This window comes from Pan paniscus, chromosome 16 (genome assembly GCF_029289425.2).
Source record: "Pan paniscus chromosome 16, NHGRI_mPanPan1-v2.0_pri, whole genome shotgun sequence".
In the NCBI taxonomy this organism is placed as follows: domain Eukaryota; kingdom Metazoa; phylum Chordata; class Mammalia; order Primates; family Hominidae; genus Pan; species Pan paniscus.
This window is the reverse complement of record NC_073265.2, coordinates 22,500,879-22,526,697: the sequence shown is the minus strand read 5'-3', so window position 1 is coordinate 22,526,697 and position 25,819 is coordinate 22,500,879. Positions and strand designations below refer to the sequence as shown.

Sequence of the window (25,819 nt, the reverse complement as noted above, 5' to 3'; positions counted from 1 at the left end):
CATTCCCTTTGCATTGCACAGTCTTCTTATATTGCATGCAGTGTTATGTGAACTGTCACCAAGGATGGGCATATGACTGGGCAAATCAGACTTTCTCTCCACGGAATTTAAGTCTTGAGTTGGGTGAAACTAGGGCAGTAATTTCTTCAAGGTGATTCACCCAATGGGGACACCTGAAGATTGTCGATTTCCTCACTGTGCCTGATTGCAGTCCTTCCCTGGTGACTATGTGTGCTAAGGCCAGGTTGGCCTTTCACTAGGTCTTGATAATGACCCCATATTCTTGCAATAAGGTGCTTTTCTCCTTAAGCCAGGGTTAGTCTCCATTCCTCACATTCCTCAAGGAACTATGTTGATGTCACAGGTACACTGGAATAAATCTGAACTCTGAAAATAACACAGAGCCATTAACACACACTTGCTAGAGTATAATGTTTTCTCAGAATGTTTTCAAAAGCATCCAAGTTACTACGCCATTTGCTTTGTCTTTCTTTAGCACTGTTACCTTTTTATAGGCAGAACCCTCCCAAGTCAGCACCTGCCTTCTTTGGCCCAAGCTTGATGGTTCACCATGCTTCTTACCTCTTACTTAACAGCAGTTTCAATTCTGTCTCACCATCCCCACAGCTCAAAGCTCTTTCCAACGGAATGTGTGTTTAATTGTCCCAAAGACGAATATTATACATTATCAAAGCAGACAGTCCCCCTGGGAAGGGTTCAGGCTTTCATTTGAGAACTACTGCCATGAAGGACAGGTCCAAGGGGCTCATATAGGCTCAGGCTTACTTTCCCTGCTCACTGTGAAGCAGTTTTAGAGCTCTTCATTTAAAATGCACCTGGAGCGGACTGTATACCCTACAGCACATATTCATAACTGGGCAGAACTACCACAAACCAAAACTTAGCAATATTTTGCCCAAGGGATAAGCACACCTCCATGGCCTAGTCAACACCAGTGAGAAATTCTGGAAAATTACAGGGAGAAAGTAAAAGGTGCAACGGTAGGGCTATTCTGAAGCTCCAGCATCCCTCGGCATGGCAAAGAGCAGGTCCAGCTTTTCCAATGAGGACCCCACACTGTTCTGCCATCACACCCCAGCCTTGCCAGGACACAGCTGAGTGTTATTTTTGGAGCTGTTGTGATGTATGATGCTATTAGAACCATATGAGCCTAATTCACCAAGAGCAAAGATATTGTCAAAAAGCTCATTAATAAATTAATTGCATAATTTGTCAGGGTAGTTCTCTCAGTGCCTCAGGAGACATTTATGTGTGGGAACGTCTATCTCTGGTAAAAAAATAAACCAACTCTTTCCTCCCCCACCAAAATCCCAGAATATAATAATACAGATATGTATTAAACCTTGTGCCTGATGGGACTTGACACATCAAGAGAAATGATGAACAGTGTTGGCAGGAGGGAAAGAGGTAAAGCTCACATTTCTTGCTACCCTCTGGAAGAAAACATTGGCTACTGGATGAAATACAGGACCAGCTTAGAGATGATTCTGGACTCACTTCATGGTGTTGATAGGTTTTGGGTCAAAGTTGCCATCTGCATCCACTGAGATCTGTTTCTCCAATGTGGCTGTGATTCTGGTATCTAAATAATCTGGTGGCAAGGCCCCAGCTATAGCACTGAGACAAGGCAGGGCCATTCGGAAAAGATCTGGGTCATATTTCTGTAAGGGAAAAACAAGGCCACGTTAGTAGAGAAAGCAGAACCACGTCCTTAGATAGAACCAATCACCAATCAGCTGAAAACAGAAATAAAATACGCGCATTTATCCAGGCTAACCAAAACGGGAAATGTGTAACCCCTTAAATATTTTCTGGTGGAAATGCAGGTATCCTTGGAAAATGAAATAACACTATAAATCCTCAAGTCACCATTTGCTTTAAGTTGAAAAATCTTAAAACAGGTTTAAATCAATATCTCCTAAATGACTAATTTCAAGACTACCTAAGGGTTAAAGTGACTAGGCGCTAGGCCAGAAGTGACTATAAACTTGTCTGCTAAGGATGGTCACAGAAACGGACCCAACTTACAACTGGAGAGGGCACAGTAAGCTGTGCCAAGCTCTGCAGTAGCTGATATGGGTCATATGTTGACATCATCAGCAGGCTGCTCAATATCCATCACTCTCTCTTGAACCCAGCCAGAAATGAATTTCAGTCAAATGGCATGGGGTTGGGAAGAGCTTTTGATCTGCTTATACTAGACCAATGAAATCCAGGGGTAAAGAAAATTTAAGTGCAGGTGAACAAGCTATGTGCATGTTCTAGATTTCTCTAAGAAAACCAGACCTACTCATTTTCTACCTTTAAAGCTCCTGACCTCACAAGCTGGGTTAGGGGAAGTGGAGCAAAGTCTAAGAGTCAGAGCTCTACTTCAATCACACCGTTCAGTAAGGCCTGGGATTCAGAGGCTCTCAGTTCTCACTCGAAGCCTCCTCAAATGAGTGCTTGCAAAGAACCTCTCCCAGAATGGCTTAAGGTCTTCTGGAAATCCCCTGTCCCACCATCACAGCAGATGTCAGGACTTTTCCTCTTGGCTCGAGCCTAGTGAAGGTTGGCAGGCAGGAGCCACACCAAATCAGGGGGAAACGAATGGGGAGGTAAGACATCAAAGACTGACATCAGATGATCTGTGTGGAATTCACTCTGGTAGTCACTTTCCCTCGTACAGCTTTGTGAACGTGAAAATTTATTCAACTACTCTGAGGCTTTTCTTCACCTGTAAAATAAGGATTTTGAGAGTTTCCATTTCAGAGAGATGGGCAAGGATTGGCGTAATACGCTTGTGAAGTACTTAGCACAGGTCCTGGCAAATGGAATGCTAAACAGATGATGGCTGTTATTATCTGTAGATGCTGGAGCACTGAGATGCTCTCTTTTTGTTCAGGAAGTACTGTCATTACCTTATGGGACAGCGAGTCAAAAATCCCCCAGAAAATCTTCTCCGTTAGGTGCAGCTCTTCTTCCACAGCTAGCCCGTAGCTCCCCCATCCTGAAGGCAGGCAGTAATACTTCCAACACTGTTCATAGTGATTCGTCAGAAGCTGGGAGGTGCAGAACAGGACAGACCAGCGGCGTGGCATAGAGAAAGTCCACAGGCATCAAAAACATGCAGGAGAGAATCAAGTAGTAAGCAGAGATCATGAGAATGAAACATGCGAAACAGCTGGGCTGTCTACAAAGAGGCCCTTCAAACACCGCTGGGAACAGTCTGCTCTCTGCCTAATGAGCTTGAGCCTGAGCGGATCTGCCTGATTAATTCTTATGCCTCCTAATGTGCCCCCTAGCAGTTACTAGAAAATGGAGAGGAGCCATTTCTAGTTCAAACCAGAAAGTGCTACCTTCTGAAAGTAGCCACTGTGCGCTGTTCTAGCCAGTCAGGGGTGGAAATAATTTCTTCTGGGACCTTTGCTTGTAATTCTGGAAGATCTTTGGGGGATGCTGATATGGGGAGAGGATGGTGGGCTGCAAGTCGTGGGTCTGAAGATTTTCTCTTATCAATCACTACCCGTTGTTTCCTTGCCCCCACTCCCCGTGCCCGCTCCCTCTCCCCTCTCTCACACCCCAGTGACTTTACAGCAGTTTCACATCTTGCCAGTAGAGGGCAGAAGTTACCAGTAATGTTTCCATCCCAGCAGGTGTGATCCATGTCCTCCAAGAAAAATCCCACAGATTTGAGAGGTAAAAGTGAGCTTATTGAGTGATATCAATAATGCCTCTTCAAAGCCAGTATCCAGCTGGCAGCAAAGGCTTGCAGAGGAAGCAATACCAAATTAAGATGGTAATACTTTAACTATGGTTTTCAGTTAAAGTATTTTTTTGAGAGGAAAACTGGGGCTGCTAGAGAGTAGAATTAGCCCTTGGAGGACTGTGGAATCTCTAAGAACATACAAACTGTTTTCTGCCTGGCATGGAGACAGGGGATTGAACTAAAGCCCTCTGGGAATTCTTGTTATCACAGTAAAATGCTGCCTGAAATGCTTGCTTGGACTATAAAGAAAAGTGCTGTTAAAATCATTAGGTAGGATTTTCAGGTGTGGCTAGCCATTGCTAACACTTTTGCATATGGGAATATGGCAGGTGCCTCAGAGATAAAAGATAAAAAACACTGCTTGGGTGGATGACTGATTCTGGTGTCCTCCCACCAGGCCCAGATGCCTCCAGTGATAAAATATTTGTAATTTATGAGAAAACCAGAAACAAGACAATAAAAAAAAGGGAAGGCCAGGCATGGTGGTTCACACCTGCTGTAATCCCAGCACTTTGGGAGACTGAGGAGGGAGGGTTGCTTGAACTCGGGAGCTCAAGGTTGCAGTAAGCCATGGCTGTGCCACTGCACTGAAGTGTGAGTACAAGAGCGAGACTCTGTCTCAAAAAAATAATAATAAAAGAGAGGGGTCTGTGGTCTTTTTGTTAAGAAAGAGAGCCAGGCGCAGTAGCTCATACCTGTAATCCCAGCACTTTGGGAGGCTGAGGCAGGTAGATCACTTGAGGTCAGGAATTTGAGACCAGCCTGGCCAACATGGTGAAACCCCATCTCTACTAAAAAACAAACAAACACAAAAAAATTAGCTGGGCATAGTAGCATGTGCCTCTAGTCCCAGCTACTCAGGAGGCTGAGGCAGGAGAATTGCTTGAACCTGGGAGGTAGAGGTTGCAGTGAGCTGAGATCTCACCACTGCACTTCAGCCTGGGTGACAGAGCAAGACTCCATCTCATTTAAAAAAAAAAGTAGAAAACAAACAAACAAAAAGATTTCTTACAAAGAAGAAAAGCACAAAACAGTATGGAATAGAAAAGGGACATTTTAATCAATTTAATGAAAAACCACAGGGCCTTCAAAGCTTTTTGAGATGAACACATTCTGAAAACCTAATTACACTGGGGAAGCACAAAATCTAAGTCCCCGTATTAACTGCAGCTAAATATCAAGCAGTCAGTGGAAAGCAGTTAAAGAAAATTGGAGCAATTTTCTTCAACCTCGGCATTCAAGAAAGGACTTGGTTTTGTGGGATGTATCTTGTTAGCTAACCATCAACTTAAGGGAGTAAAACCCATTTAGCATGTATTTTTCCTTCTAAATTGTGAAGACATCACATATTACAAGGCAAGTTTCCTGTGCAATAGACTGTATTTCTGTAACAATAGTGATGTTTACCTTGAGAGGCATTTTGCAGTATTCATTGAGTTGCGGCACATCAAAAACGAGGCGTCGCAGGAGTTGCTGTAACATGGAAGGCCTCAAGTGACTGCAGTATGAAATGAGAAACGTAGATAAATAAAATGAAAACATAAGAAAAATAATAAAGGAGGAATGAAAGAAACACTGAACAATAAGCATATTACAGCCAAGCCCCCAAACAGCTCCTAATACACAAGATCTCGGATAAACAAGAGTAGATGATGAAACACTTGAAAAGAGTACAGTTAAAATTCAGAAAAAGAGTGCTAATGAATTGGGATACCCGAAGTGGAATTCTAATTGCTATGTGACAAAATGTTCTAGGATATATGCATACTCAAAATATAGTCACTGATTATGTGCAAAGAATATAACAGAAAGAAGGTGCAGTTCATTTTCTAGTCATCTCTAAGGTCCCCTGAACTCTGCAGAGGGAGAAACTGGCGTTGAGCAGCTGCACAGGTGGAATCTGAGGCCACCTACTGGTGTGATTTGAAGAGAACTTTAAAGCCCTCTGCCTTACGATCTGGGCCATGAAATTCTCACTACTGGAATCATTTGTTTGGGGTAAGGCTTTGTTCTCAAAACAACTCTGTTAATAGGCAAACACAGTAACTATTTAAAGAATAATCTATCAAATTACAGAGTTCATGGCACACATAAATTTTGAGGTAGAGAAAGGAGAGACAAGCAACACGAATTTTGCTTTTTTTACACTGCCAAACTTTGAAAAAAACCTAGTGGAACCTATGGTTTTCTCCAGAGAAAGGTGTACACACATAAACACAATTTGGTATATAAGTTCAGCTCATGAATCCCTGGATTTTTTCCACTATTGCCTAAGGAGCTACGGAGGTAAAGCTGACACCCCTTTGTTAAATGTTGGAATGCCAGGGAAGAAATCCTTGGAGCATCTACAATAAGAAGGATGTATACAGATGGAGAACAAAAGTCATCTGTTTCACAACTGTTTCTGGAGCTGGCCTTGTGATAAAAAGCCCCTGGGTGAAAATACACAGCAAGTAAGTAGCCTTGTCTCGGAATCCAATAGTTAGAATGCAAAAATCACTCAATGTTTCAATTATTCAGCTAATTAGCAATTGTCACCTAAGATTCACTAACTTGAATACAAAGAGTGCAATAAATCTGTAATTCTGTGAATTCCTGACTTACTAAAATAAACAATGAAAAAACCTAGTTAAGTATCAGTTTGCCTGCTACATCTAGAGCTCAAGTGATCAAGAAGAAAAGCTCTAAAAGTACAGTAATAGGGCTGTGAGCTCTACTTTTTGTTTGATGTAAAATTCTAATTTCTCGGCCAGGCGCGGTGGCTCACGCCTGTAATCTCAGCACTTCGAGAGATCAAGGTGGGGTGATCACCTGAGGTCAGGAGTTCGAGACCAGCCTGGCTAACATGGTGAAGCCCTTTTTCTACTAAAAATACAAAAAATTAGCCAGGCGTGGTGGCGGGTGCCTATAGTCCCAGCTACTTAGGAGGCTGAGGCAGGAGAATTGTGTGAACCCGGGAGGTGGAGTTTGCAGAGAGCGGAGATGGCACCACTGCACTCCAACCTGGGCGACAGAGCGAGACTCTGTCTCAAAAAAAAAAAAAAGAAAAAAAAATCGAATTTCTCCAAAGTCTGATTCTTTAGAAATATTTGCAGCTCAAATCAGTCTCACCAATGTGACTTTGTTATTAGGAAACAGCTTATGTTGGGAGGCAGGGGTCCTTGGTTGATGTGGTTTGTAAAATACACCTGGAGTTCAGCTCCAGCAAAAGGTGGAACACGATCGCAGCTGTTATTGATGCATTACCAACCAATTACAAATTAAAGCTGATGGAAACGATTTCTTTTTGTGTAAACTCATTATTTACTCCATTTTCTACCGTTAAGAAAATAGAGGCTCATAAAAACAAATAATGGGGCATTAATCTTCCTTTTGAAGCAGCAAAGTGCAAAACCTAGGTACCTTATTAATTCCTGGAGGTTAATTGGTGTGTCCACTGAAATTTGTCTCTCTTGAAAGATCAAAAATATTCTAATTAGCTTAATTGTCTGCCAGTTATCATAAAAATCTTGTGTTGAATGAAGCAGTAACATAATATTAGGCCTGGTTTTGGAAGGAGATCTCTGGGAGAAAACCCTTTTTGGGGCCTGGGTCGAGGCCTCCTTCCCATCAACCAGCCTTTACTCCCCACCCCAAGAAAATAATACTATGCAATGACACAGCTTGTTCCATAAAGCAGTTAAAGCCTGTACGCCTTAGACAATACAAAGACAGTAGATACAGCTTAATTTTAAAAAGCATTTTAAACATAGTGATCATTGTTATATTTGAAATATAAGCATGAGATTATCCTTTTTACAACATTTGAAAACTGTTTTGTAACAGGCTTTATTTTTCAGAGCAGTTTTCGGTTCACAGCAAAATTGAGCAAAGGGTACTCAGAGTTCTCATATATCCCTGGCCCCATACAGGCACAGCTTTCCCCATTATTATTATTATCCCCCACCAGTGGCACATTTGTGACAACTGATAAACTTATATTGAAACATCGTTATCACCCAAATTTCATAATTTACATTAGGGTTCACTCTTGGTGTTGTACATTCTATTGGTTTGGACAAGTATTTAATGACATCCATCCATCATTATACTGTTTCCACTGCCCTAAAAATTCTCTGTGCTCAGCCTGTTCATCTCTCCCTCCCCCAACCCCTGACACCACTGATCTTTTCGCTGTTTCCTTAGCTTTGCCTTTTCTGGAAAGCCATATAGTTGGAATCATACAGCATGTAGCCTTTTCGGATTAGCTTCTTGCACTTAGTAATATGGGTTTAAGGTTCCTCTATGTATTTTCATTGCTTGATAGCTCATTTCTTTTTAGCACTGAATAAATTCCATGGTCTGATGTACCACAGCTTATTTATCCATTCGCCCACTCAGAAACATCTTGATTGCTCCCAAGTTTTGGCAATTATGAATAAAGCTGCTACAAGCATCTGCATACAGGTTTTTGTATGGACATAAGTTTTCAACTCATTTGGGTAAAAAAACCAAGGAGTAAGATAGTTGAATCATATAGTTAAGAGTATATTTAGTTTTGTAAGAAACTGACAAACTACTTTCCAAAGTGACTATACCATTGTCACTCCCACCAGCAATGAATGAGAGTTCCTGTTGTTCCACATCCTTGCCAGCATTTGGTGTTGTCAGTGTTCTGCATTTTGGCCATTCTGATATGTGTGTAGTGCTATCTCATTGCTGAGATTACCTTTTGGTGTGATGTTCTACTCACATCGATGTGAGGACCGATGAGTTTTTTTTTCCAGGTAGCCCTAGCTCCCCAATGCATAGTAATTTCATCTGTGATTAGAAAAGAACTCATTCAACAAGAAATCAAGACCATACTCAGCTGGCCCCTAAAGGGGGAAGGCTGTTGATCCTCTCTCTGGAGTGACCTATAGCAGTGATTCCTAATCTGGACTACATATTGGAATCACTTGGGAAGCTTCAAAAGCCAGAATCTTGGGTCCCATCCCTAACAGTTTTGACTTTTTGGGCTCGGATGTGGCCTGGGCACTGGGATATTTATTTCGTAACTCATCAGGCATTTCTGATATGCAGGTGAGAAGGAAAAACACTGGCTGAAAAATAGCAGATCATAGTCTTGGCCTGTGCTGCTAAGACCTGTTGAAAGGGTCGTCTTCCTTGGATTCTACCAGACTTGACTTAGATTCCTGAAGACCCAAGGCTCTTGGGGTGACTTTACCTTTTGTCCTTAGCTGGCTCTGATGCCCATCTGCAGTCATAAAAATTATTGCCTTTAATTCCCCACTGTGACTGGAGGTTTTTTCTTTCATTTGTTGCTGGTCTTGGGAGGCCTAGAGGTAGGTCGCTTTTTTTTTTTTTTTTGAGATGGAGTCTTGCTCTGTCGCCCAGGCTGGAGTGCAGTGGCATGATCTCGGCTCACTGCAAGCTCCACGTCCCAGGTTCACGCCATTCTCTTGCCTCAGCCTCCCGAGTAGCTGGGACTACAGGCGTCTGCCACCACACCCGGCTATTTTTTTTTTTTTTGTATTTTTAGTAGAGATGGGGTTTCACCGTGTTAGCCAGGATGGTCTCGATCTCCTGACCTCGTGATCTGCCCACCTCGGCCTCCCAAAGTGCTGGGATGACAGGCGTGAGCCACCACGCCCAGCCGGTAGGTTGCTTTTATTCACACTCAGAGTCTGGCTTCTATGTAAGATATGCTCATGTAGAGGACAGACACGTCTGCTTCTGGCTCTATCTTGAGAATGAAGAGAATGAAGACAGCCCTTAATCTGAACAGTTTAGGCCTGAAATAGTCTTCTGGTCCATGAACCGTAATGGGTAAAGCCTGAGCTGTGCCCTCTCCCTTCCCCAAAGGGAAAGATGAGCCTCAAGGAAGAGCCTGTGGCAAATAGGGGAGCCGAGCACATCCTATGAGATGTCTGGGGGAGGGCTGGTGTATGACAATGGCCTGGAAGCTTCCTTAGACTAGACCACCAGTTTTTAGATTACATAGGAAAATGCAGTTGACCTGGATGCATACACAGAAGTAACAACATAGGATATGTACTTACTTGCAAATGGCAAGCAAACATTCTTCTATAGTGTCCCTTTGTGCTTTGGTGAGGGAACGTCCCTTGGATAGCCTGTATATTGTCTGCAGTGTGGAATCAATCAGAGAGGTGCAGTGTTCTGTTCCGGCAAAGAGAGGGGCACATCTTGTGAGGAGCGGGAGCACAGCAGAACATATATACCTATTTAGTGCAAGCGCAGCCTCTGTGGTGCTTAGGGAAACCTAGAGAAAGAAGATTGGGACACAGGTTAATTGCCCTGAGGAACAGAGCAAAGCTGGCTCTGCACAGAGTTCCCATGTAGCAAGCTGTGGGAGCTTATATATGTCCACGTTGCATAGCAAGGCAGTGAACAACTTTCTACCTTATCGGCAGTTCTATTTTTCTTTTTGCATTTTCAATGAAAAAAAAAATCAAGTTAAAAGAAAGAACAAAAAAAAAACACACACAAAAAAATCATAACAAAGGCTAGCTGGCTCTAAGTCTTCCCAAATGATCCTATAAATATCTGTTCCCTTCAAAAGAATTTTGAACTCATTAAAATCAGCTGATGGCCAGTCTAACCCAACATTTTGATGCTTGCAAAGTCTAGTTGCCAGGATACTACATTACTATTCTGGTTTTCGCTCTCTTTTCTCACCTACCAGGGACTCACACACTGTAATTTTACAACTGTAAGATTAGTGAATGGTTATAGGCCAAGCAGTTTCTCAAATTCACCAGTTTTGTGAAAGCGAAAGTGGAACTCTGACTCCTTTCAGTTAATTGGTGAGCGCTTCGAGCAATTCACAATCAATACTGACATTAGAGTAGACCCTACTAAAGGGAACCTAACTCTGCATGGGCAACGTGGAAAAGGAACAGAAACTTGGGACTCCTGTACAACTCTAACATAGTTCTTGCTTACAATGCTCTTTGATGTACATTTAGACGGATGAATGGAATACAAGGAAAACCCATTTAGTGACATTAAGTATAGCCAAAGCATGCTTTACCACCATCTTTGAAAACTATAGAACTTTCGAAAGAAACCTTGAGATCCACGGAGATGAAATATTGCCATTTCCTGTGATTCCTGCAGTCATTCTATCTGTAACATACTTTGTATAACTTATGATTTGAAAAACCATTTTCTTTGAACTATATACATGTCTCATTGTTCCTATAAATTATCTAAATTATCAAGTTTGTCTCCTAGAAACTTCAGTAATCATGCTGGGAGAAACAGCTAATCTTTCACATTTATCACTTTAATATACAGACTTAAAATGAGAAAGGACAGAGCTTTGATTTCAGTAGATTATAAGTTTTCAAAAGAGAATGCATGAATGTCTATGTGTTAATGAACTGAATATAACACCTTTTTGTTGTAGATGGTGTTTGGACAAACATGTGATTGAACACCAGATACTAGAACAGCATTTGCTGTTTATTTGATTTATAAAAACATTAAATTATTTGATCAGGAAGCTTGGGGAGATCCCATGAGTTAAGAAAATTATTTTTAAAATCAAATAATTTATAGAAAAGTTCAAAACAACAGCAGTGGCAGAAGCATTGTTTTAATTATTCACAAATAATTATTCACAAATAATTATTCATAATTATTCACAAATAATTATTCATAATTATTCACAAATAATTATTCATAATTATTCATAATTATTCATTATGAATAAAAAATTATTCATTGTTTTATTATATCAAAACATTGGGTTAGACTGGGTTATTCAGTATTAGGGATCGTATACCCTAATACTGTCATATATACCATTTATCATCACCATACCACACATGGGAATGCAGCTCCCACTCAGGTTGGGGCTCATATTTCTTTCCATTTCTGGATAACCCATGCAGGTGGAATCCATCCAAGTTAAGGTATTTGCCGCTGACAACCCATCACAGAGCTCAGATTTCTATCTCTGTTGGACACCAGGTGGAGCCTTTGAGAAACGTTATAACTAAAAACAACACTAAACTGGAAAGATGTTTTTTAGACTTACGCAGATCTAGTTTGTCTTTTCTCCTTGGACCTATGACTCCTGGTGTACCTTTTTCTGCTTAGTTCTGACTTGTGGCATCTCGTATCTGAGCTTTGTAACTCTAGGGGCCTCCTCTCTTGATGTTTGTTGATGGTGAACTACCTTATCTATCTCACCCTTGATTTCCAAACTTATATTTGCCTTTGTCCTCTTGTATTGACCTTCGTCAGGCCCCTGGCTTCAGACCTATCCATCCTGGTGGTCAGTACATGAAACTGAGAAGTGAGAGTGTGAAGAGTAATGTCAGCCTATAATGTTGCCAGCCAGCCTTTTTCAAAGGCAATAGAGACATGGTCTCACCAGAGGGTGATTTTGTCCCCCAGGGGACATCCGGTGATATCTGAAATTGATTTTGGCAGGGATTCGCGGTGAACTGGGGTGCTACTGATATCTAGTGGGTAGAGGCCAGGGATGTGGCTAAACGTTCTACAATGCACAAGACAGCCCCTTAACATTTACTGTCAAGGTTAAAAAAACTCTGCAATTGAGGGAGTTGGATTTGGGGTCAAATTTACCTATATCTAAGTCTCTGGCCCAATAAATTAAGATCTTCCATTTCATGATACCTCTATTTTCTCACCCATTAAAGTAAGCTATTAAAATGTAATTGGTGAGTAAACAGGAAATATTTGCTTCTAAGTCCAACATTACTAATTTCACAATGATGGGAACGATAATTTTTGTTATTTTTGCAACTTACTGTATCTAGAGAGGCAGAAGCTCTTAGGTCAGGTAAAAATCCAACCTCCAGCAAGTGGAGCAGAAAAGTTTGATCCTTAATGCCATAAACGCGGTCCAAGAACAGCACCATAGGTGCCTTGTGGTCAGGGCAGAAGTTGGCCGCCATATCTGGCTCACTGACCGACCCATCTGAAAGACACACAGAAAACGTAATTTCCCTTTTTCTATCTCCAAAGTCTCAAAAGGTAACACAGAGCTTGTCTGTCTATAGCTTATTCTCCCTATAAGGGACAAGAATTTTGGAAAAATACAGATTGAGCATCTCAAATCCAAAAATCTGAAACCTGAAATGCACCAAGATCTGAAACTTTTTGGGCACCAACATGATGCTCAATGGAAATGCTCTTCAGAGTATTTTGGATTTTGGATTTTCAGATTTGAGATATGCGACTGGTAAGTATAGCGCAAATATTGCAAAATCCAAAAAAATCCAACACGCTTCTAGTCCCAAGCATTTAGGATAAGGAATACTCAACCTATACAGTGCTGCGCTGAAGGCAGCTTGTACTTTGTTGAAAAGCCAGTTTAAAATTCCAGCCAGTTGTTAAACATGCTCATTATTAAAAATTAGAATTTACAATTAAGTAGATATTTTAAAAAGGTAACAAATACTAGAGCTCATTACTTCCTAATTATTTCACTGCAAACTATACTCTTGAGGTTTTTTGCATCAATTGTATTTGTGTGTTAGGAATACAATCTAATGGTGCGCCATGTCCATTTTCTTCCCAACTCTGTGTTCAGTGACATTACATTGATGGCTTGAAATTGGCCATGGTGAGAAAGTTTATACGACAGAAATGGGCAAATGCGAGGAATCAGGGCTCGATTTATTGCTTTGTTGATTTGAAACATAAGTGAGGGAGAAAACATGAATGAAGACAGATTAAGTTTAATATGTCATGTCTGTAGTTATTACATCATAAATAGAATAAACCTCGAGGACATACTGTTGCAATATTTGGAAATAATCGTCTGATTTAGGTGAAATGTAAATCAGGTCATCCAAGAATTCTAATCCTAATCAAGAGGTTCAAAGGTGAAGTGGGGAAATACTATGAAGAAAATAAAAACTGCTTGAGCTGGAGAATAAAGACAGGATTTCGAGTGAGGATAGAAAACAATTTCCTCTTCCTGTTTTGTCAACACTAAAAACTAGGAAAGAGGACCCCCAAATGAGCACGCTATAGCCACAGCATATTTAAATACTGTACCGGAAAAGTGTGGGACTTCATAAGGAACCCTGAGAGGACAAAAATTAAGTCCGAGCCAGCCCAGACTCTCGTCCTGCCCAAGAATCAGCGTCAGGTTCCAGCAGAGCCAGAGAGAAGGGGCCTTCCAGACTGCAGGCTGCGGCCTCTCCTGCCCTGTGTACCAGGCGGAGCTGAGCCTGAATGGCTGAAATTGACTTCCTCTCTCACGCGTGCCTGGTATGGTGGGATATTAGTTAGTGTTTTGTGTTTGGGAAACACTGAGTTCAACATCTATTTGCTTTATCTTAAGTTTTCTCAGAGATGTAATCATTTTACTGTGATTATACTAATGTGATGTATTCCACAGCATTTCCTAAACTTATTTGACCCCGGGCCCCTTATTAATATGCACACCTATTAATATCTCCCACAAAAACCTTCTGTGGAATATCAGTTTGGGAAACATGACAACGGTTGGAATCGTATGTTTTCAATTCTTCCATTAGCCCGGATAATGGATGAGGCGACTCAGAGAAACAACACTTCGAGGAGAGTATAAGTTTTGCAAAGATAACACTGACTGATGTCAAATGTCACAGGTAGCACTGAGGGAAAACACTTTTATGATCCTCAGCCATAAGGCATGCGACTGTGGCTGAAGACAGGCTGTGTGGGGGCCCGTCTGTGCCCCAACTGCCTACACAAGCTGGGGGACCCAGGGGAAAACGAGAAGGGAGGCCGTGGTGAGAGCTTTCACTTGTCCCATTCCATCAGCCTCCCTCAGAGGGTTGGCATGCTCATAGGAGGACAGCAAGGTCTGTCTGTACCTGTGGGACACAGGGTACAATTGTCTTGACACAGACAAGAGAGCAGATTGAAGTCATTACTTCCGAATTATTTCACTATGAACTATGCTCTTGAGGTTTTTTGCATCAGTTGTATTTGTGTGTTGGGAATACAATCTAATGGTGTGCCATGTCCATTCTCTTCCCAAATCTGTGTTCAGTGACATTACATTGGTGGCTTGAAATTGGTCATGGTGAGAAAGTTTATACCACAGAAATGGGCAAATGCTAGGAATCAGGAGTCGATTTATTGTTTTGAGATTGCTTCTTGAGAAGACGAGAGCAGCTGGCTAGAGCCTAGAGGAGAAAACTCATCACAGGATAAAGAGTGAGGCACTTGCCCTGTGCAGTCTGCCCTGCAAGTCAGGGCCTGGGGGCCACTGTGCTGGGGACAGAGTCCTGCCCCGAGCCAGTGGCTGCTGGGAGACTGCTGCTGCAGCCTGCAGTCACTCCCCTTACCTTTGTTGAGGGAGGGCAGTTTCAAGGGGATGCTGATGATCCCAACCAGGTCTTCTGTGGGGACCAGGGAGCGCAGGATGGACCTGATGCGGATGGCTTCCCCCTTTCCTGTCTGGATGAGCTGGAAGATAGGGTTGAGAATGACATTAGATAAGTGAGGTTCCCACACCTCCCTCTACCCCACCTCCAAACCTCTGGCAGTAAAACGGCTTAAGGGCAGGGGTCCATTTCTGTGTTTCCCTAATTGCTACAGACACTTGTGGCCACAGGGAAAGAGGAGAGTGGCCTCTTGATTTTCCAGAAGAGGTGCTACTGATGAAATAACTGACTAAAGACATTGCTTGATTCCTTTGCTGTTATTAAAGTGGCCATGAGGTTGTGGTATCAGGTCCCAGGAATAAGTACACGGCCTGCTGGTGGCTTCTCAATGTGACTGCACTGCCGGAAGTGCTCAGTGGCCATGACAAAAGTGTTGACAGTGTGGCCACAATGCTGGACTCTAGAAATCTGTTTTTTTTTTTTTTTTGGGGGGGGGGATGGAGTCTTGCTCTGTCACCCAGGCTGGAGTGCAGTGGCGTGATCTCAGCTCACTGCAAGCTCCGCCTCCCAGGTTCACACAATTCTCCTGCCTCAGCCTCCCGAGTAGCTGGGACTACAGGCGCCCGCCACCACACCCGGCTAATTTTTTGTATTTATTTATTTATTTTTTAGTAGAGACGGGGTTTCATCATGTCAGCCAGGATGGTCTCGATCTCCTGACCTCGTGATCTGCCCATCTTGGCCTCCCAAAGTGCTGGGATCACAGGCGTAAGCCACCACTCCTGGCCTCTAGAAATCTGTTAAACGTAGAAATGGCTTATGAATTTCAATTTCTAAGAGTTTGATTAATGCTGGGGATGACGACTGGGCAAAAAGGGTGTAGAGAATGTCAGAGAGAACTTGAGGGGCTCAGCGGAGTTATCCCGGCTTGAGTAGCCTGATCCACCCTGACACTGATGGGCCAACCAGCACGTACAATGGTGTGCATGCATATCCCCCTGCACAGGCAGTCTCTGGCGGGGTGTAGCAGGCGTTCAGCTGGGAACTGAATGTCATAGGGTCAGACTGTCCCCAGGTGGGCTGGATGGTATGCTGAGATACGATGCTTGGTGCCACCAGGGAAAGGAGAAGGCCCGCCCACGCACCCTGGTGCCACCTCCATCTCCAAGGGTAGAGAAGAGGTGGTTGGTGATGATGGCATCCTTCCCTCACCACTGATAGGGCAGGACCCACAGGAGGGGTCCTAAGAAGGGATGTGTGTGTGTGTGTGTGTGTGTGTGTGTGTGTGTGTGTAAGGTGTTGGAGCAGAGAGGCAGTAAGGAAGGAAGAATGGGGCACTGCAGATGGGGCTCTGGTGACTGAGCTATCCCATGCTGCCTTCTTGAGAAGCAGCAAACTATAATGTGCTTTCTGATGTGATGAGAGGTGATCAGGAAAGCTAGAGTGTGAACACACAGGGGTCTCTGACCCTCCCCACCCCCGCCAAGACTGTAGAACACCTTAGTGTTTTCTGGGCTCCCTTCCAGGTTTCCTGGAAGGCACAGAAATGGAAAAACAGGCCTAAGTGGGTAAGGGTCCTTTATCATAGTAGGAATTGGAATCCTAGGAATTCAGATCAGCCTCCCTTATCAAGATTTAGAGTTGCTTTTCATAGGAAAAGCAGCTATTTCCTCTCTTATGATGTCAGACCTTATATGAAATAAGGCTTATTCTTTCAGCCCTCAGTAGAGGTGAAAAAAGAAAAGAACATACTTTCTAGTTCAAAACTAGAAGTCTGAGAAGACATCTCATAAAATAGAACCATCCTTTTGTGATGTTTGCAAACTCTACCTCTGGGGGAAAAATTCAAACACCAACCACAGGAAGAGTCTGCCTTCCTGGGGCCTAACGCCACAGTCATCAGGAAAGGGATCTTCTACATGGAGCATCCTGATGGCCATGATCCAGAATCAAGTTGCTCCCATTTTGACCAAATTGAGGCATGTCAAATGGGAGGCTTTTGAAATAAACTGTGCAGAGGACATGCTCAACTAGTGCCACAGAGAAATCACACAAGACAGGGATCTGCCCGGGAGTCCCTCCCTAGAAAGCAGCAGAGTCACGTATCAGAGGTGGAAACTACTTTTGAAACTAGCTAAAAGGGACCTAGAAAAAGGCATGTTAGCAAATGCCAGAGACAGAGGAAGAAATGAGGTTCAGGAAATCTATAGTGTTCTTGGCGTAGGTTTCTCAAAACTGTTCTCTGGAAGCTGTATCACTTACGTGCATTTCAGGAGCACAGCGGCCCAGTAGATCTATAAGGGCCGAATAAAATGACATGATTGCATTGCCCATATGCACGATTTCTTCTTCCTCTTCATCGTCCTCCGTGCTGCTGAGAGAACCAACAGAGGGGAGGTGTGAGGAAGGTTGGCAGGCACTGCCACGCTGCGAGACATAAGCTGCTTGATATGGAGGCACTCTGCTCTTCTTGCATATCATACATCCTTTCCCTTGGAACCTCGTCTTCCTCTAGAAGTTGACAAAGTGGTTTCATTCATTAAGCTCAAGGAACCCAAATTTTTGTCCATGACATTCACAGGATTCCATGAATCTTAAGGCATGAGTACCGACATGAGCTGATCATCAGACCATAACTCCTACCAACCATTCATTCCCTTTTCCTCTCTGTGAGGGGAAGATACATGGAAAGCACATTGGACCAGGAGTCAGGAGGGCTCAGTCCCTGTCCTGGCTCTGTTGCTAATAAGCTATATGACCTTGGGCCTCAGTTTTTTTCTCATGTTGCTTGAGGAAGTGGCGAAAGCGTATGTGTAGGGTCCTTTCCAGCTCTACCAGGTCTGATGACAAAGAAAAAAGCCAACCGTCTAAAGAGTTTCTGCTGCTGGGTTATGCCCACTCTCTAGATTCTACGGTCTAACCTAAAGGCTGTGCTAAAGAAAGGGACATGATCATGAGACTTGATAAAGGGAAAGTAAGACAATCAGACAATCTACCAACTATATCCTTAACATTTAAATAACAACATTACAGTGCTGTGACTTTTCACATTTTGCAGCTGGTTTATTTATTTATTTATTTATTTTTAGAAGTCAAATCAAAACACTTTCTTAATTAGTCCTCATGCTTTCAGAAGAGGAAGTGGAGGCACTATCTGTTTTTACAAATGAGGTATGGGACGAGACACCGTGGGACAAAATACTGAAGGAAACATGCTGAAGTTAGACAAGGAGTACAACCTTGGTCCAGACCTTTAGCTTCCTACCCCATGGTGATACTATAGGGAGGCCAAGAGTTTGCCCACTTTGTGATTTCCAGCTGCGCTGAGCAGAGTAGAGAAAATGGAAGGGGGTGAAGGTGATGCTGATCACTAGCCTTACTGGGAGAGTTAAGACAACACTGTTCTTGATGAAGGGTCAATGTTTTAGCTGTAACTGTTAAGAACATGTACTTTCTCTATTACCTCCTAAATCATCCGTATACCAATAATATCTGAGAGCTCACCAACCGTATCTGTGCCGGAAGGGAATTCCATTCACTTACACTTCTCTTTTGTATCCTTGAGAGGGGAGGTCGAGCGCTGGGTTCTCAGAGATCTTAATGGCACCCTGCATGGCCGCCAAGAGCCCGTTTCCCCCCTCACCCCGCAGGGCCGGGCCGAAGCACTCTGGGCGTCTGATGAGCAGCTTGACCACAACGCTGGCGTTTTCTTCCACACTCTCACCTAAGGAAGACATGCACTGTTTCCTTCTCAATGAAAAGGACAATCCAAGAATTTATTTCTAGTTGATGAGGCTGGGAGAACAGTATTTTGTTCAGCTTATCACCTACTCTGTTTTTGGTTTAGGTCAGTCAAGTGGGCAGTGGGAGTGGAGAAGGAACTAAGACATCTGTAACTGATTGTGGTCAGTTAGTTATAAACCCCACTCACTGCACTTGAACCAGCCTCATCTACTCTTGAGATTAGGAGTTGACACTGATGGAGAAAAAGGTGGCTTTGATAAATTGGGTCAGGATCTGTTTATTTAAAGTATTAAGATCCACCATTACACAGCAGGTTTTTACTCTTCGGCTCAGGATTTTGTACTGTAGAGATTATTTCCATATATTTAGGTCCTCAGAGGGCAGTTAATAAACTACTGAGTCTACCATGGAATACTGATTCATTCACAAGTGACTTAGAGAACAGAAGGACTTTACATCTTGATTACCTCAATGAGGGCATGCAAATCTGCTTCCTTCCTTGAAAGGAAGGAAGATGGTTACTCGAGCTGGTGTGCTTCAATTAACGTTTGGGGAAGTGACATATCAGCTTCTGACTCTGTTACCCTAATACTCTCACAGAGTCTAATACCTAACCTAGGACAGCCAGGTTTGTATGGAGGGACTTCAGGTCATTTCTGGAATCATGTATCCAGATGAAGAATCTGCTTGGTAAAGTTTTATTGCTTATTCCTAAACTTGCTCTGTGGGAAGGCAGAGGTTAGAGAACTGTATTCTGTGGCATTTGTTTTTGGATGAACCATAGATAATGAAGATAGGGTCTTATTTCCTGATAAAGTGATTAAGTGGTAGAACTGGACACTTAGGGATAGCCATTCTTTCTTAGAGCCAATACATGTATTCAAAAGTGGGTTGGTAGCTTGTTCGAACAACTTAATAAAAAAAAAAACTCTGTCTCAGATGAAATCCTAATTTGTATCTGAGAATTCATCTCTGAGCCAAGACTCAAGGGCAAGACTTTTTTTCACGTTGTGTTAGCTAAAGCCTAAAGAAAAACTCTACAAAATCATAAGAGGTACCTCATTTGTGTCTGAGAATTTATCCCTAAACCCAATACTCAAAGGCAAGACTTTGATGTTATGTACTGGAAGCTTGAAGAAAAACTTTTCTACAGAAATACCCTAGGTATTTCTTGGAGAACTGAGCGATAATCGAGGTTACAATGTGATAAGCTGTTGTATTATTTATTCTCGTGCAAAAAATTCCCTCAAAATATTGGCAGGCTAGAACAATAAATATTTGTTATCTCGCAGTATTTGTATCGGTCAGGGATTTTGAAGTCGCTAAGCTAGGTGGTCCTGCCTTGGGATCTCCCATGAGGTGGCAGCTGCCGTCTTCCGAAGGCCTGTCTGGGACCGGAGCATCAGTTTCCACGTTCACTCACACAGCTGTTGGCAAGAGGCCTCAGTTGCATACTGGATGTTGGGTGGAGGCCTCAGTTTCTCACCATGTTGACCTCCCCATAGGGCTGCTTGAGTGTTCTCATGATGTGGCAGCTGGCTTCCCACAGAACAACTTATCCAGAAGGACAGTAAAGCGGAAGCCAAGCTGCCTTTAATAACCTGGTCACTTATTGTTACTTAGTCATATCCTATTCATTAGAAGTGAGTCACTAAGTCCAGCTTACATGTAAAGGGAGAATTAGGCTCTGTATTTTGGAGGGAGGAGCATCAAAGAATTTATAGACATATTTTGAAACAATTTTAGCAGTTTAAGTTCTATTTAATACAACATTTTATGAATCAACTTAGAAGTGTTGTGAGTAAAGCATTTTTTTTTAAGAGACAGGGTCTGGCTCTGTCACCCAGGCTGGAGTACAGTGGCATGATCTCAGCTCAGTGCAGCCTCACCCTCTAGGGTTCAAGTGATCCTCCCACCTCGGCCTCTTGAGTAGCTGAGACTACAGGCACATGCTACCACAACTGGCTAATTTTTGTTGTTGTTGTACTTTTTTGTAAAGACAGGGTTTCACCATGTTGCCCAGGCTGGCCTCAAACTCCCGGACTCAAGCAATCCTCCTGCTTTGGCCTCCCAAAGTGCTGGGATTACAGGCGTGAGCCACCACACCCTGGCAGAGCATCTGAATGAGAACCCAGAAAATCTTCTTGTTCCAGCTCTTTAGCTCATCACTGTGTGAATACACACACTGCACAATCTCACTGGATCTTTCCCCTTTTCAGATACGCATGCTCCATCTAGTTTTAGAGTGACTCTATTAGTCTAACTCAGATGCAGAGATTTCTCCCATGATGCTCAGAGGAATGGGGATGGGGTGGGGTGGCAGCTGAGCTTGCTGTCCGAATGCCTGTAATTAACTCAGGCTCACCTCTCACACCAAACTCAATCTTGAACATACCAAATGTGTCTCACAGCCCTGAAGAGTCTACCTCAGACCACAGGTGTAGTCCAGTCCTAGAGCTTGGCTTGCTGACATCCTCTTTTGTCACTCAAGCTTTTGCACTGTGGGCAAAATCCAAGATTGTAAGCATGTACCACTCGAAGTTTTAGAGTTGTGTAGCTCAATCCAGAAAAAAATTTATTAGACTGAATTTAAACAGCTAATCAGCTTCCATTCACGGTTTTATAGCTCAATCCTTCAAGAGTCTAAAATTTTTGTAAAGAAGTGTGTCTTCAAGTTCTATCCAATGTATCACACACCAAAAAACAATCAGTTTTTATTAAACCAGAATCCATGTGAAGAAAATTCTCGGGAGATACTAAAAGGGTAAAATTATCATAATAATGGGATGGTGGAAAGAATCAACATATTCTGGAAAAAGAGAAACCAAGGAGAGGTTGAAAGACATTGTACAGTTTGTAGAAGACCAGAGAAGGGTATGATGTCAAGTGCTATGCCCATGCTCTCCTATCAGTTGAACCTACCATTTATACCTAATATAGTTTACTCACAGGAGGGATACTTACAGAAAAGCCCCAGGAGAATCTACATTTTTAAAAGCCAGTGGTCTCAGACATGGACGTATCTCACAGTTCACTACTTTCGAATGGTTTTGGCCTCCAGTACTTATCAGGTAGCACATACAATCAGCCCTCTCAGTTGTAATTTCTCACTACAAGAATAATAAAGCTAAAACGTTGAAATTTTAAATATAAAAAAAATGGAGGAAAAAACCCAACTCTGTTAATCAAGCTTATTTGAATACTATAATTCTTTCAGTTACCTGGTGGAAATGCTTGTGGGTCAGCCACCGATTTTACCAGCATGTTGAATTCAACTTAGCCTTTCCCACAGTGATTGGCATCACGAAGTTAGTGGGATATAAAACCACAATATGCAGAAGTTGAAAAATCAGACTGTGAGTTCTACGTTGAGCTTGCGATTGAAATTCATTTGCCCAATTAACCTTATTTTATGAGTCTCAGGCCTTCAGAACTGAACTAATTGGGTCTGCTCGTGCAAGTGACCCAGGAAGCCGGCCCTTGATTACTGAATTATGGACATCTGTGGAGAATGCAGAGCATGCTCTAAGACGAAGGAGCTGAAGTGCAACCATTGCTGCTAATTAGACAGGGGACCAAGGAAAAGAATTTCCAAAGGCTTCCCAAGGCAAAGAGGATGGCATGATTAGGAGGGAGAGACAGTCTCTTCCTAATTACCTGTAGCTCAGCAAGCTTCACTGCTAACCAAATCCATTGTGGTAAAGCTAGATATTGACCTTGAGGGCATTTTTCAAGGGGGAGAGAGAGAGACTTCAGGTAAACTAGTTTTGCCCAAGGGCTTGCAACAATGCTTTCTGCTTGAGTTCTAATATGAATAATGAGCTTAATAACAGCATGAATGTTCACAGTGCCTTTCTTCAAAGGCTTCAACACTGTCTTCATGTTACTGTTTTCTTTTCAATGTTCCTGAATAGTTGGATGGAAATGGAAATGATTCTCCCCATTTTACCCTGGTAAAACAGTCATACTCACCACAGGGACAGTTAGCAGGGAAATAATTATTTAACCTTCAGCCCATCACTTTTCTCACTCTCTGTGTTCTAACTCTAGTTCCTGTTTTAAAGTTCCATTGTCTGGAACACTGTTTTTCTTCCCATTCTTTTGATGTAAACCGTCAACTTAGGTAACTCCATTTCATCCTTCAGGAGGAGCTTAAACATGGGAACCCCAGAGGACCTGTTCCTCTCAAACACCCTGTCCTCTTACTTTGTGCCTGCTTTCCCCATTAGACTGTACATGCCATAAGAACAGGGCCTTGTGTCTGAATTATCTAACACTGTGTGCTCAAGGGTCTTGCTAACATCTGGCATATCACAAACATTCAAAAAATATATTTCTTCAATAAGTCAATAGACTTTATTGAGACTCAAGGCAGAGACTTGGAATGACTGGATGGAAAACCAAAGGTGGCTACCCATTGTTCCAGTATCCCAGGCAATTATCAGCCTCTGTTTACAAGAGCCTGCATCATCTACTACCCCAGATTTCAATTAGTCCTAAAGAAAAGAAACATATTCCCAATCAAGTCCCACCTCAGTAAGAGAGAACACGGGGCTTCAGCATGAATGAATGTACTGACACTCATTTAATTAATTTAGAGAATCACAGGGGCAGGGTAATGGCCAGGATCCAACACCTCTATTTTCTAAATGCCATCTTTGATAGGGTGCCAGGCAACTTGTATGAACTAAGTGATTCCAAATAGTAAGGACATACCATCTTCTTTTTAGGGCCTTCCAGCCTGGGAAGGGATGGACTGGAGATGTGTCTAAGAGCCACTGTGATAGCACAGAGAGCAAACCAGGAATTGTTTGCCCATTTACTAATGAATTCAACTATCCATTGAGTCCACACTACATGCTAGTAACTGATCTAGAGACAGCAGACAAGCAGTAACCAGGACAGTCAAGTCTGAACTCCAGAATGAGACTAGTGGAACAGAGCCACCCCAGCAGACCTGTGGACCTGCAGCAGAGCTTTCCCACCACCTTGCAGATATGTAAGAAATAAATGCTTATTATTTTATGCCTTTAGATTATGAAGTTATTATGTAGCAGATGCAGGCCAATATAAGAGAGTAGAAGGAGGGAATTCAGTTCCTTCTACACAACTTAGAGTGGCCCAGGTATAAGATAATAACAACTTGGAGTAGAAAGTGGCCAGTGGAGATGGAGAGAAGATAGATTTAAGATATCTTTTAGATGCTGAATCAACAGAACTTGGTGATGGACTGGATGTGGGAATAAGGAAAAAAGTTGATTCAAGGATGCTGTCTAGACTTAGTCTGAGTATCTGAAAAGTTGGTGGAGCTAGTTAAGGAGATGGAGAATCCTCGGGGAAGAACAGGTTTTGGGTGGTAATTACACACTCAGCTTTAAGATGTACAAAATTTAAGATGCGTATTAAACCTCCAAGTAGAAATACCAGGTAGATAACCAAGATATACAAGTCTGGGGCTCAGGGAAGAGGACAAAGCTGGCAAAGTACATCTGGGGATCATCAGTGTATACGTGGAATTCAAAGCCATGAAACCATGCAGGGTGGATGGTGCAGTAGTAGCCCAGATATTTTGAAGGCCAGTATTTAATCGCAGAATTGTGCTAAGATTTTGCCCATGTGTCTAGAGTTTGGGTCTATGTAGCTTTTTCATGAAATATGCCAAATAAAACTTGAATGCAATAGAAACCTGAAGTCAGAATTGAGGTGTGCTCTGACAAAATATGGGCATTCTCAATAGGATGATGAAAATCAGCCTTTGATGAGCACAAGGATCATAATACTGCCATTTTGTGTGAATAATGTTGATGAAGCAGATTTTTTTTTGTTTCATTCAGCTTAATTCTAGTTTTATTGAAGTATCAGGCTTCATTTACTACTCTTATCAATGAAATGGTTGATGAAATCCACATACGTATATTAAGTAGGTTCTGGACTTTTGAGTCCACTGCCAAGACACTCAGTTATCACTATCATTGGAATCCCACAGGGGCCTTGGAGGCAAGCTGCTGAGAAATCCACTTAGGGTGAAAAGAATGTAGCTGACATCCTTTCACCCCAGCCAGCTTTCCTCATTTTGGTGCTCTGGGCCTAGGTTTGCCATTGGCTTCTTTATTTGAGGAATTTGTTTTCTATTACTGGTACTGTTTTGACTGTCTGCTTATTTCTGGACTTTGATGCTGTTTCACTTTGAATTTTTACAGATGGAGGCACATTTCCTTGCCTCTGTCACTCGAAGCCCTTTACCTGTCTGATAGATTTCCTTTCCTTTTCTCAGGTATAAAGATTCCAGGGAGTCCAGTGGGAGAACGAAGAAGGTAGGGTATGCAAGACTGTACACGCTTTATACTATGGTTTGAATGATGGTGCCTCCTCCGAAATTTATGTTGAAACTTAATCCCTAATGCAACAGTGTGTTAGGCCATTCTTGCATTGCCATAAAAAAATACCTGAGGCTGAGTAATTTATAAAGAAAAGAGGTTTAATTGGTTCATTGGTTCTGCAGGCTATACAGGAAACAGGGTGCCAGCAACTGCTTGGTTTCTGGTGAGGCCTTGGGAAACTTTTACTCATAGCAGAAGGTGAAGGGGGAGCAGGTGTCTCAGAGAACGAGAGAAAGAGTGGCAGGAAGGTACCACACACTTAAGCAACCAGAGCTTATGAGAACTCACTAGTGTGAGGACAGCACCAAGCCAAGAGGCATCTGCCCCCATGATCCAAACACGTCCCACCAGGCTCCACCTCCAACATTCAGGATGAGAATTCAACATGAGATTCAGAGAAGACAACATCCAAACCATATGAAACAGTATTAGGAAGTGTGGCCTTTGGGAGGTGATTAAGTTATAAGGATCTCTGCCCACATGAGTGGGATTAGTACCCTTATAAAAGGGCTTAAAATTGAAGGGATGTTCTCTTGCCCTTCAATTGATTCTGCCATGTGAGGACA

The 25,819-nt window shown here is 42.6% G+C and overlaps 1 protein-coding gene across 2 annotated transcripts in view; it reads right to left on the bottom strand.

The window, feature by feature from the left end:
* RYR3 (ryanodine receptor 3) overlaps nucleotides 1-25,819 on the bottom strand; it is a 563,020-nt gene that overhangs the window by 125,453 nt on the left and 411,748 nt on the right. For both annotated transcript variants that reach the window (XM_034938474.3, XM_057299827.2), the window contains exons 44-51: nucleotides 18,673-18,853; nucleotides 17,392-17,503; nucleotides 15,091-15,211; nucleotides 12,553-12,722; nucleotides 9,811-10,031; nucleotides 5,177-5,267; nucleotides 2,922-3,062; nucleotides 1,519-1,682 (exon numbers count right to left, since the gene is read on the bottom strand). In XM_034938474.3, coding sequence (XP_034794365.3) covers nucleotides 1,519-1,682; nucleotides 2,922-3,062; nucleotides 5,177-5,267; nucleotides 9,811-10,031; nucleotides 12,553-12,722; nucleotides 15,091-15,211; nucleotides 17,392-17,503; nucleotides 18,673-18,853 — 1,201 coding nt within the window. The remainder of the gene's footprint in view (nucleotides 1-1,518; nucleotides 1,683-2,921; nucleotides 3,063-5,176; nucleotides 5,268-9,810; nucleotides 10,032-12,552; nucleotides 12,723-15,090; nucleotides 15,212-17,391; nucleotides 17,504-18,672; nucleotides 18,854-25,819) is intronic.